The sequence below is a fragment of the Rhinoderma darwinii genome, chromosome 2, assembly GCF_050947455.1.
Source record: "Rhinoderma darwinii isolate aRhiDar2 chromosome 2, aRhiDar2.hap1, whole genome shotgun sequence".
In the NCBI taxonomy this organism is placed as follows: domain Eukaryota; kingdom Metazoa; phylum Chordata; class Amphibia; order Anura; family Rhinodermatidae; genus Rhinoderma; species Rhinoderma darwinii.
The window spans coordinates 260,253,150-260,265,762 of record NC_134688.1 but is presented as its reverse complement, the minus strand read 5'-3'; the positions used below and the strand labels follow the sequence as shown (position 1 = coordinate 260,265,762).

General features: G+C 43.7%; 1 protein-coding gene across 1 annotated transcript; it reads right to left on the bottom strand.

Moving 5' to 3' along the window:
* Positions 1-2,730: 2,730 nt before the first annotated feature.
* Positions 2,731-8,359, bottom strand: PNRC2 (proline rich nuclear receptor coactivator 2). Its single transcript, XM_075853202.1, has 3 exons — positions 8,126-8,359; positions 6,943-7,127; positions 2,731-5,993 (listed from the first exon to the last, which is right to left on the bottom strand). Exon 3 carries the CDS (start codon positions 5,973-5,975, stop codon positions 5,562-5,564), a length of 414 nt encoding a protein of 137 aa, XP_075709317.1. The 5' UTR covers positions 5,976-5,993; positions 6,943-7,127; positions 8,126-8,359; the 3' UTR covers positions 2,731-5,561.
* Positions 8,360-12,613: the final 4,254 nt, after the last annotated feature.

Here is a 12,613-nt window from a genome sequence, read left to right as displayed (position 1 = left end):
AATGGGCTGTGGTCGGGAGAAGTCATCATAGAGGACTGGACCGGATGGAGAAGAAAAGAGAAAAACGAACAACTAGAATCTGAAACCTCACCAGTGAGTAACTTAATATAAAGGTTTATTCTGCCTCTAATCAGTACTGTAGTCTCTGTATGATCTGCAGCAGGATAATAGGTGATATGATTTTATTTTTTTTGTGAAACAGCAACTCCCAGCATATTCTTACCATTGTTCGGGTCATGCTGAGAACAGTAGTTTTACGTCATTCAAACCTATACGGCATGGGTAGCCTGGCAGGTAGATACAGGGATGATGGGGTTTATATACAGGAATGATGGTTGTTATAAACAGACATGATGGCTGGTATATACAAGGATGATGGGGGGGGGTTATAGAACGGGATGATGGCTGGTATACACAGGGAAGATCGTTGTTATATACTGGGATGATGGGTAGTCCAGCCATCATCCCATAATCCCTGTATATACCAGCTATCATCCCTGTTTATAACCCCCATCTTGCCTGTATATACTAGCCAGGCTGTTATATAATTATAATGCACCACTCCGATATGTTCTCCGCCAGCGGGGCTGCGGCTGTGTAATACAGTCATTGCCCCGCTCCTGACAGGAAGTGCGCGCGGTCAGCATGAGGAGATGCGGCTGGCGCTGCACTAATGAGCGGCAGTTCAGGCACTGAAGACAGAACATGGGGGTGTTTTGCAGCGCGCCCGCCATGTTGTCTTCAGCGCCGCCGCTCATTAGTGCAGTGTCGGCTGCATCGAATCATCCTGACCCTGCTCACTTGTTATCAGGACTCCGGAGCAAGGTAATGGATGTATCACACAGCCGCAGCCCCGCTCTCATACATTCATGTGTTATTATACAGAGCTTTGCGGCCGCACAGCAAAGTATCGAAATACATGAAATAACGGTATCAAACCGTTTAGGGATGCACAATATCGAAACAGTATTGCATCGTGCATCCCTAGTGTCCACAAGGCCAGAACAGACTGCGTCTATTAGTATTGCTGGTACAATACACTGCAATACTAATGTATTTACAGTATATTGTAATTTTTACAGGCTTCTGTTAAACCCTGCCAGAGGTACAGCTTAACAGAGGCAGAGTGAAGGTAGACCTGGGGGCCTTCATTAGGCCCCTGGGCTGCACGACAACTGTCGCCATCCCGCTATCACACAGCGGGGCCAATGATCTGTTGGAGGGGGCCGTGGTTTGTGATTGACCGCGGCATTTAATGGGTTAAACATCCAGGTGCGCAAAGGCCTTAATGGTCAGAGGGCGAAAAATAAAATAAAAGCACCTCATGCCCCTCCCACCCAACCACCTCCATTCCAAGGCCAACACATCACTTGCACAGAAAACACAAAACTTTACTTAGGGGGTAAAAACTTATTTATTTGTTTTATTTTCAAAATTCTTTTTTTTTTTTTTTACTTGAAATTTAGAAGCCAATTTATTTTGGGCCTTTTGAAATACAGAACTATGGAGTAGAGGGAATATGTAAACCTACAACAATGCCAATTAAATTATTTTTTCTTTTACCTCCATAATTCACACATCAATAAGTGCTGCTGACACATTCTTAGTGTATAAATAGATGAATTTTACAAACAGATCACATTGTAACAATTTCAAAATAAGTGAATACAGCACAGCAGTATTCAAGAAATGTTTGTTCATAACAAAAAAAATTAAATCAGTGAAAAAAAAATATAAAAAAATTCATATTATCAAGTCACACGTTGCATGTTCTTGGGATGGAAATGTACTTTGCTATTAAAGTAGGCCATTACAATAGTAACCTGCCCCTTTAGCAGACAGCCGTCTGCTATTAAACATAACGCGAGATTGTCAGTATTAAAGCCTTAGGGTGGATTCACACACCGCAGATTATTGCAGAAATTTCTGTGACTGAAAATCAGTTCCATTCATCTGAATAGAACGTGCGGAAATGTCTGTTAGCTGTCGAAACAACCCCGTTCAAGTGAAGTGAACAGGTTTCAGTCTAGGGAAATTTCTGCAGCAAAATCTGCCGCGTGTGACTCCATTCTTAATGTTAAAACACTTTCGTCTGTAGGGATAAAAGGACATCAAGTTATTTTTATATATTTCGTTAGAAGAATTGGATCACACCTTACTATATGACTTAAGTGTAAACAGGTTCTATTTTCTTCAGAAAAACCTTCATAGCAGTAAGGAGCCAAGTAAAGCATGAAAGGAGTACTGGATAGATGCCATGCCCCATTCTAACCTGCGCCTAGTGCCAATACAGCCGTGATTCATCAGAGACCAACGGGTTACTAGAGATGCAGTACCTGACAACGCCATTCAAAAGGCTAGAGATGTTAGTAGTGGTCATAACAAGCTGGTGTAGCACTGACAGCAGGCCAGCGGCTTAGCAGTAGCCAACACATGACATTCTCTCCTTGGTCTGTTCTAACTTTTCTATTCCTAAAAATGAGAATAAAAATAGAGAATCTCCTAACCAAATACAATGGGGGTGGGGGTGGCATCTTTGGAGTAATACAGGAGAAGGTCAAAGAATAAATGGCACCATAAGCATGCCAAGCTTGCAGGCACAAATATTACTGGTTTCTTCCATTTACAAATAAAGCATTTGTAAATGTAATACCGCTTCCACAGGTCTTACGCAGAAAGCAAAATGTGCGCTCACAGAGCTGGATTTTATATGCACATATCTTGTTTAAAAAAAAAAAAAAAACCCCACACAGGAATAGATTTCAACTAAGTAGGAAAACCGTATTTGGGGCAGTTTTTAAAAATTGGATAATTCGGGGTACCCACACGCAGATTTGCTGCAGGAAGTTCTGTATGCATTACGTGTGGGTTTCACAGCGGATTTCCCCACTTCTTCATCGAAAAAGGAGAAGTCCGCTGTGAACATCCATAACATAATGAGGACACCTTGGATTTGAAAATGGCAGAGATTAACGTACTGCGGATTTTCCTCGTGCAGCTGTACGGTCCTGTGAACGCGTCTAAAATCCACTTTCATACTTCTGTGCATTGTACACAATTTCAGTCTGCAAATGACAATTTACAGTCCACATATACAAGCAGGTTACAAAATCCTTTGTAACCAACATGATCTGTTAATGGATATTTAAACATAATTGTGGCCATAACTGGACCAGAAAAAACTCCGACAGAAAGTACAGCGCAATTCCCACATGTCCGAGTAGAGTCTGTGAACCCTAGAAAAGATTTGAAGAAATTATTTGAAGGAATGTCCAGTCTTGAGAAAACAGGAATCCAAGTTGTGAAGGAGGTAAGGCCGTTGTTGAAAGTATTCGAGCAGTCACATTGGGCTTGTTGCGCTATTCCACCTTCATACACGTAAAAATGTTCATAGGATCGCAGGTCAATATCCAAACATGGATATGGATTACTCCTAAATCATGGAATGAAGGCCCACACAGTGCAATTCAGGTTTAGGTCATGCAATCTGAGCAACATTTCATATATACTCCATTTACTAGAACATATCTATTTACAATTTCACAAGGAGACTGAGCAGTGGGAGTGCTCGGCCTGCAAAATATCAAAAATACATCTATTTATACAAAAACAATGTGTTCGTGGCAGATTTGAGCAGCTGTTTTTTTTTTTACGTTTTTTTTTTTATATTTATGTATAAAATAATTAAATGCTTCATTTGCACCAATCCCACTACAGAGCCAGTTACAATTGATAACACAAGAACGTGTACGTATTTATACTGGCACTTTGTGCAAAGGCTACACTCACACACATGTATGTGTTCTTTTTAACAAAATATTCAATATTTGAAGTCACAGCTTATGCATGACTACATTCAGCAGTTTGTACTAAAAAATACTTTATCTCTGCAGACGCTCCTGCTTTCATTTACATATGCTACAACTTTTACAGGTATTTACAGAACATGAAGGTTCTTGATACGACATGCTAGATTGAAGATAATTGCAGGGGAGCAACTGAAAAGGTCAGATGATTGTTCAAAAGAAAAAAAATAAAATAATTACAATGCTATTATACAGGGGACAAAAGGAAAAAAAAAAAAGTTTGCCATTAGGCTAGTTTTTTTTATTTTTACACAGGACAATTATCCTGCAGATGAGCGTTAATATAACGCTCGTTGCCGATAATTGACCTGTGTAAACAGGGGAACGATCAGCAGATGAACGAGCAAACGCTGGATCATCTGCAGGTCGTATCGTTTTAGAAAAGTAAAATATTATCATTGTCGGCAGCACATCTGTGTAAACAGGGAGATGCGGTGCCGACATGATAGTGGGTCGGGAAGAGCGATCGGCGTAACGACCGCTCTTCCCCATCCATAGCCCTGTGTGACAGGAGCAAGCGATCGCCGATCAATTAGGTCTTGTTGATTGGCGCTCGCTGCATCGGCAGGTGTAAAAGGGCCTTAAGTCAAATTATTTCATAAATCTGAGCCTCTGGTAGTTTGTGAATTTAGCAACATGCCTGTTAACATGGAAAGTGCATAATAAAAGCCTTTAGGGCTCATTCTAACAATGTATAATTGTCTAAGCAGCCATTTCTGGATGAAGATAAGCGGAGTTATCTTCAATGGCATTAACAAACCAGGAAAAGGGATAGAACTAAAACAAATGATGCAACAATTTATAAACTTTCTACTTTAGGTTCAGTGCTACTTAAGTTTAAAACCAAAAAAAGTCTGTGCTTTTATAGATATTATATCAAATGTAAATTGGAAAGGCCTCAAAAGTCTAAAAGACAACTAGCAGTAGAAGAGGGAGAGGACATCTGGAAAATAAAAAAAATCCACCTTCCCAGAGGCCACAAGTTAAAACTTGCTTGGTATTCCAGATTTTGGCAGTGCAAACATGCAATTTAATTGGCACATATTCTTCAAATATAAGCAGACTTGCTCAATAAACCAGTGTGGGGAGGGATCAGTCTGAAACTGATAGCCAGAAAAAAAAAAACCGTTTCTGGCATCAAGGGCAAATGTGTGCTTGGAGAATAAGCCTCTTGAGGTGGTTGGGCAAAATTAAGCCTCTGTTTACACTAGACTATAGCTAGATTTAGTCTGCATTAACAGACAACCCATACAAAAGAAATAAAAAGAAGAGTGATGGTTTTAGGGAGTCATCCCTACAGATTATACAAAACTGCCAAGAACATTTGAAGGCTGGTTAGACAGTGCTACTTATTCCAAACCAGCTTCCAATGCAGTCACAATTTTATGTCAAGTGCAAAGTATTGCATGAACGTAGCGTGAGTAAACGGAGGGAAGTTCAGTGCGATATGCACAAAATTATGCTGTAAAAAAAATAAAAAATAAAAAAAGTGCTTCTGATGCAGGAGTCTTCACAGAAGTTGCTCCAGATATTTAGTTCAGTCTAGCTCCTGAGTGACTTTAGGCAGAGCAGATCCAGTCCATATTGGTTTATGTGCCTAAATGAAGCAATATAAAAAGAAATCCCCCATATAAATATGACAATCTTCAGCTTGCTACTCTGCAATCATCTGTAAATGCTGTAATGATTTGGACCTCAGGCGTGGACCTTCAGCAGTGTTTTCAGCTGGAAGGACATCAATTCTTTCTCGGCAGGACTACAGGACAGATGTACCCAGTGGCTTGGGGGTTTTGGAAGAACACTTGGTGATGGTGGCTCACTAAATTTGGCACCAGCATAATTCTGGTTATCTTCAATATTCAAGAGGTTCTGGGATACATGGAAACCAGAATTCCAGTTCTGGTTTGAGGACCAGTTGTTGCTGTTGATCGCTCGGTTCTGCATGGCCTGCCACGCTAGTCCAGCCGGACCACGGCCTCTGTCTTTACCGTAAGAAGTGTTCATCTTCTGATTGTTACGTTCTAATAATTTCTGCCGGTTGTTCTGTTTGCTGACATTATGTCTATTCTGCTGAATAGGAATGTTAATAAATCTCTCACCTCCACCCATCTTCAAAATTGATGTCACCTTAAAATGGAAAACAAAACCATAAGTTCAGCACAATAGCATTTAAGTCAACAATATTTCAGTTTTCATACCAATTAATATTAAGGAAAGGGCTCCGTGGCGACATGACGTTTGGTCTCGCACAACCACAATGTCTCCACATAGGAAACGGACATCACACGAATAAAAGTTACTGTCGAGCACTAGCCTAAAAACCTTCATATCAGGAATATCAATTTGTAACGTGGGGGGGGGGGGGGTGTATAATTCACACAAGGGGGACAGTCTCAAACACCTTTTAAACAACACGATCAAAACCATCAGCGCTAAATAAACAGCTTCCCCACAGCAAAACAAATCCATATAATAAAGCCTTAGATCTAAAAAAATAAAAGTAAACGGCATTACAGTCTGCAGACAAAAAAAAATATATATATATTTTAGAAAACAGCTTTCCTATAAAAGTAAAAGCTTATTGTGGACCTCAACTAATTTGCAGGGAGAAGATCTGCAGTAGTGAAAATGGGTGCAAAAAAACATTTCGGTACTTTGTTCCTCAAACCAGTAATTTAAATGGACAAATATCCCAGGATTCCTCAAGGTTCAGTCCACACTCTGGGAGCGGCTGTACTACATAGTCTTGGGCACGTAGCGGAACTACAAAGTAAACAACTTAAACGGGTTGAGACAACCCCTTTTATAGATCGCAGCCAACATTGATTTTTTTTTTTCAAGGGCCAGCCAGACAAAGAGGAGCTATCCTCTGTAAAGGCTGCCTTCTCAGGTTTTCAGATCTATTTTTCATCAAATACAGGTCCTGTCCCATTTCTGAAAACAAGGGGGGGGGGGGGGGAACCCACACACACATATATATATATATATCCCACAATACACAGGAGAGCAGATCTCCTGAACACCTACATGCCTTTTGTTGTTATTACATCATGCACTCGGACTAGCAGTCACTTACCTTGCAGCAGAACCTTCAAACAACTCCACTCTTTTTCCAGATAGACGCAGTAAGGATTGTACTAGCCTTTGTGATCCACTCTTACCAGACTGCGTTAGCATGGGCCAGTGAAGATCCAAAACCAACATGAATCCCCTTGGCACTAAGCTGCAGGGGATGGCGAGAAGTGAAGTCTGTACAGCTGTCTGTGCAAAAAAAAAAAAAACATTCATAAGAGGGAGGAGTCACAAGAGGAATCGTACGTGCACAGGAAAGCACAACACATATGCAGCCGGATACAAGGAAAGGGTTAACACCTACACTAACTCAGACGTCCAAAGCTGGATCCACTCATTGTTTTACCCACATACAGGTTTTTAATATTACATTTATAATAAGATCTGTAATTTCACTCTGTAGTGACCATAAAGTATTGAAAATAAAGTCTCTGTACCAAGAAATCGGAACATTCTCACTAAACGGCAGTTTACAAAAATATACGATTACAGAAAAGCATTTAGAATTATCAGATAAAAACAAAACAAAAACACGACTACAAGAATCAGTAATAAGTAACCAATAGAAAAAAAATAAAAAAAAGTTAACTGATCACAAGTGACTACCAGATCAACATCATCCATATAAACAGGAGGACAATAATAGCTCTAAGTATATGGAGTAACATATGGAGTATACTAGAGTGGCAGATGCCATCAGCACCCATGGGTCTCATCATTTTACTGTAAAATAGATAGCGCTACACGGCTCCCAACAACGCAGATTAAACCATTGGCGCAAATGTGAACAGTGGTTAACACGTAGCGCTTTCCTTCCCGTCAAACACATGACGGAGCACTGGTAGTACCCGCTGAACGGCACTGCGTCACGGTTTCTATTATATACGGTAACCGCTACGCAGAAACCGAGCCTTTAATATGGATTAATAAACTTTCACTTGGGAGAAGCCCCGAATATAAAAAGTCACAATGATCACTTTGGCGCTTCATGAACACTACTCAGACGTTACACGGAGAAAAACAATACTCCAGAACCAAACACAGGTAAATTGGCTGCCCCTGGGGTCGAGTTTGTAAAGTTAGTGGTGAAAACACAAGATTGCGCAAGCGACGCAGGGGAACAAAGAGCAAGCATAACATGGCGACCGAAGAGGAGGGGCGGCGCGCGCCATCCAGTACCGCCTTACCTAGACTTCCTTCCACGCAACCGGCCCCTCGTTCCTCTCCACTCAGCTGAGGTGAACTTACAACGACTCCCAAACCGGTAACGGGTCTGTCACTCCACACGTACGTGAGAATTTTCCGTCCCGCCGTCAGCACCTTCCACTCTTTCCCTTCGTGTCCGACTCACAACTCCCGACTCGACCTTCCCAGCTAAGAAAGAAAATATGGAACGCTGTCTCTGCCTCTTTGCGCCGTAACCAATTGGAGTGCAAGGCTCCTCCGGGCGGCCAATCAAAACGCTTATTTTGTGAGTGGAGCCTGTTGCAGTGCGGATTCGGGCTTCTGCTTGTTAGCTCCGCCCACTGTTTCCATTTCGTGTCTCTTGTTATTGTGTGAGGGGGAGGGTGGGAAAGCAAAACAAAGTCAACAGTCTGGACAGAAACTTGCACAGCGTTGCAACATCCGCCTGGAAACAAGAAATGGGGCGGAGGAAAGAAAGTGACGGAGTCCATTCAGTCATGTGTTAGAACCGAAAGAGGGCGGTTGTTTTGTTCCACTTTTACAAAGGCGCTAATAGGAAAGTTGCCGAGTAAGCACAATTTCTCTCATAGAAATTTAGTGAGGAGGTAAAGTACTAGCCTCGAACTTCAGAGCCCGAATAACTGATATAATCTTCATTCGTAATGCACAAGGTTACATGTCACACATATGAACAGCGGTTTCTGCTTTGGACATCTTTTAGGGCCGACAACAAGCGGTAAACTAGGGATACTAGAAGGAGTTGCCCTGGAGCGCCACTACAGGACAAACTAGGCATTACACGTTGCCAATTGAAAATATTAGGGTATGTGCACACGTAAACTGCATTTACGTCTGAAATTTCAGACGTAATTGCTCGTCCTCGCATTTTGCGAGGCATCATTGACGGCCGTAATTTAGAGCTGTTTTTCATTGAATTCAATGAAAAACGGCTCAAATTACGTCCAAAGAAGTGTCCTGCACTTCTTTGACGAGGCAGTCATTTTACGCGTCGAGGCATAATACGCCTCGTTTACGTCTGAAAATAGGTCGTGTGAACCCAGCCGAATTTGCTACTACTTCTGCAATAATTATATGGATGTGGAGCCAATTATTTTAGTACCAGAGATTTCATGATTAGGGTATGTGCACACGATGAGTGGCTTTTACGTATGAAAAGACAGACTGTTTTCAGGAGAAAACAGCTGCCTCGTTTCAGTCGTAAATGCTCCTCGCATTTTGCGAGGCTTCTCTGACAGCCGTAAATTTTGAGCTGCTCTTCATTGACTTCAATGAAGAACGGCTCAAATTACGTCTGAAAGAAGTGTCCTGCATTTCTTTGACGAGGCTGTATTTTTACGCATCGTCGTTTGACAGCTGTCAAACGACGACGCGTAAATGACAGGTTGTCTGCACAGTACGTCCGCAAACCCATTCAAATGAATGGGCAGATGTTTGCCGACGTATTGTAGCCCTATTTTCAGACGTAAAACGAGGCATAATACGCCTCGTTTACGTCTGAAAATAGGTCGTGTGAACCCAGCCTTAGGGTATGTGCACACGCTAGCTGTCATTTACGTGTGAAAAGACAGACTGTTTTCAAGAGAAAACAGCTGCCTCGTTTCACACGTAAATGCTCCTCGCATTTTGCGAGGCGTGTGAGACGCTCGTAAATCTTGAGCTGTGCTTCATTGAGTTCAATGAAGAACAGCTCAAATTACGTGGCAAAGAAGTGTCCTGCACTTCTTTGCCAAGGCAGTCCATTTACGCGTCGTCATTTGACAGCTGTCAAACGACGACGCGTAAATTACAGGTCGTCTGCACAATACGTCGGCAAACCCATTCAAATGAATGGGCAGATGTTTGCCGACGTATTGCAGCCCTATTTTCAGACGTAAAACGAGGCATAATACGCCTCGTTTACGTCTGAAAATAGGTCGTGTGAAACCAGCCTTAGGCTATGTTCACACGGGGTATTTTGCCGAGTTTTTTGACGCGGGAACCGCGTCGCAAAACTCGGCAAAAACGGCCCGAGAACGCCTCCCATTGATTTCAATGGGAGGCGTCGGCGTCTCTTTCCCGCGAGCAGTAAAACTGCCTCGTGGGAAAAAGAAGCGACATGCCCTATCTTCGGGCGCTTCCGCCTCTGACCTCCCATTGACTTCAATGGGAGGCAGGAGAAAGCGTATTTCTCGCTGTTTTATGCCCGCGGCGCTCAATGGCCGCGGGCGAAAAACGGCGCGATAATTGCCGCGAAAATCGGCGTGCAGGGAGAGGAATATCTGCCTCAAAGTTCCAAACGGAATTTTGAGGCAGATATTCCGCCCCCAAAATACTCCGTGTGAACATAGCCTTATTGTTATGGATTAAAACAATTATGTCTATGGTTAGACATTTTGACTTACCCACTAATAACTTCAAAGATAAAAAAAATTCTGAGATACGTATCATAAGCACAAGTAGCAGGGTTGCCAACTGTCCGTAAATTCGTGGACAGTCCTCAAAAATAAGGGTATTTTTTCAAGTGTCCATAATTTTTTTTTATTAGTCCGTGACTTTTTTGAAGTTGAATGAGTTTGTGCCAATTATTAGGATTGTAATTATCATTGGTGGAGAGGTCGGAGTACATGCTGCTAAATGGGTTCATATCACTATAGTAGTCAAAAGATGAGGAGCACTCCAAATATTCAAGTGAAAAACAGTGGGGACTATTGCCCCGTGCGACGTTTCATCTCTTTCCTCTAGAGCCTTACTCAAGGACCGTTTGTCGCCGGTGTGTAATGGTCCCGTTGTTTTGACGGAATGAACAGCGCAGTCGACTATGGTATTGATTCCGTCAAAATGACGTAACATTTACACAACGGTGCCAAACAATAACAATCTGCACTGAATCCGTCACCATTGAAATCAATGGTGATGCAAACAGAAACCTATGGGTTCCGTTGTTTCGGTTTGGATTCCGCTCATGGGTTCTTCTGACGGAAAGCTCCGACGGAACCCGTGAACGGAACCCCGACGCAGATGTGAACGAAGCCTTAGGAGCCTGAAGATGCAATATCATTGAAGCTGTATGCCCTGCCCCTCACATTCGTCTAATGCAGGGGTCTCAAACTCGGCCGGGTAAGTGGGCCGCATATAGAAAAAAATGGGAAATTGACGGGCCGCATTACTTTCAAATTTGATACAATACAAAATTATTGTTAATCAATTAGTTATTTGAACTACTATAACACTATATTACTAGAATAATAATACTACATTACTATAATAATAGCGCTAGGTTTAAAATTTGAGATATTTCTCCACGTGCTTATTTCAACAATCCTGCTTTCCAGTTTAAGTGTCGCTAAATGCAGTCTGGCGGCTCAGTTAGCACACATGTCAAGATTGGGCAGCCCCTTTTTAGATAGTGCCGCAGTGCCCTCTGTGGATGCTGCCGCAGTGCCCTCTGTGGATGCTGCCGCAGTGCCCTCTGTGGATGCTGCCGCAGTGCCCTCTGTAGGTAATGCAACACACCCCTAGATAATGCCAGTGTCCTCTTCAGATACTGCCACACACCCACTTGTAGATAATGCCACAGTGCCCTCTGTAGAGGCTGCCACAGTGCCTTCTGTAGAGGCTGCCAGAGTGCCCTCTGTAGAGGCTGCCACAGAGCCCTCTGTAGAGGCTGCCACAGTGCCCTCTGTAGAGGCTGCCACAGTGCCCTCTGTAGAGGCTGCCACAGTGCCCTCTGTAGAGGCTGCCACAGTGCCCTCTGTAGAGGCTGCCACAGTGCCCTCTGCAGATGCTGCCACAGTGATGTCAGGGGCTTGCCCAGAGCTGGAGTCCCGGAGCAGAGCCGCTTCTGGCACTCTGCCTGGGATTCCAGCTCTGCTCCTGACATCACTGTCCATATATGGACAGAGATGTCAGGGGCAACCCCAGAGCTGGAGTCCCAGGCAGAGCGCTAGTAGGCTCTTCCTGGGACTCCAGCTGTGCTCCTGGCATCACTGGGACTCCTGCTCTGGGGAAGCCCCTGACATCGCTGTGGCAGCATCTGCAGAGGGCACTGTGGCAGCATCTACAGAGGGCACTATGGCAGCCTCTACAGAGGGCACTGTGGCAGCCTCTACAGAGGGCACTGTGGCAGCCTCTACAGAGGGCACTGTGGCAGCATCTACAGAGGCCCTCTGTAGAGGCTGCCACAGTGCCCTCTGTAGAGGCTGCCACGGTGCCCTCTGTAGAGGCTGCCACAGTGCCCTCTGCAGATGCTGCCACAGTGATGTCAGGGGCTTGCCCAGAGCTGGAGTCCCGGAGCAGAGCCGCTTCTGGCACTCTGCCTGGGATTCCAGCTCTGCTCCTGACATCACTGTCCATATATGGACAGAGATGTCAGGGGCAACCCCAGAGCTGGAGTCCCAGGCAGAGCGCTAGTAGGCTCTTCCTGGGACTCCAGCTGTGCTCCTGGCATCACTGGGACTCCTGCTCTGGGGAAGCCCCTGCCATCGCTGTTC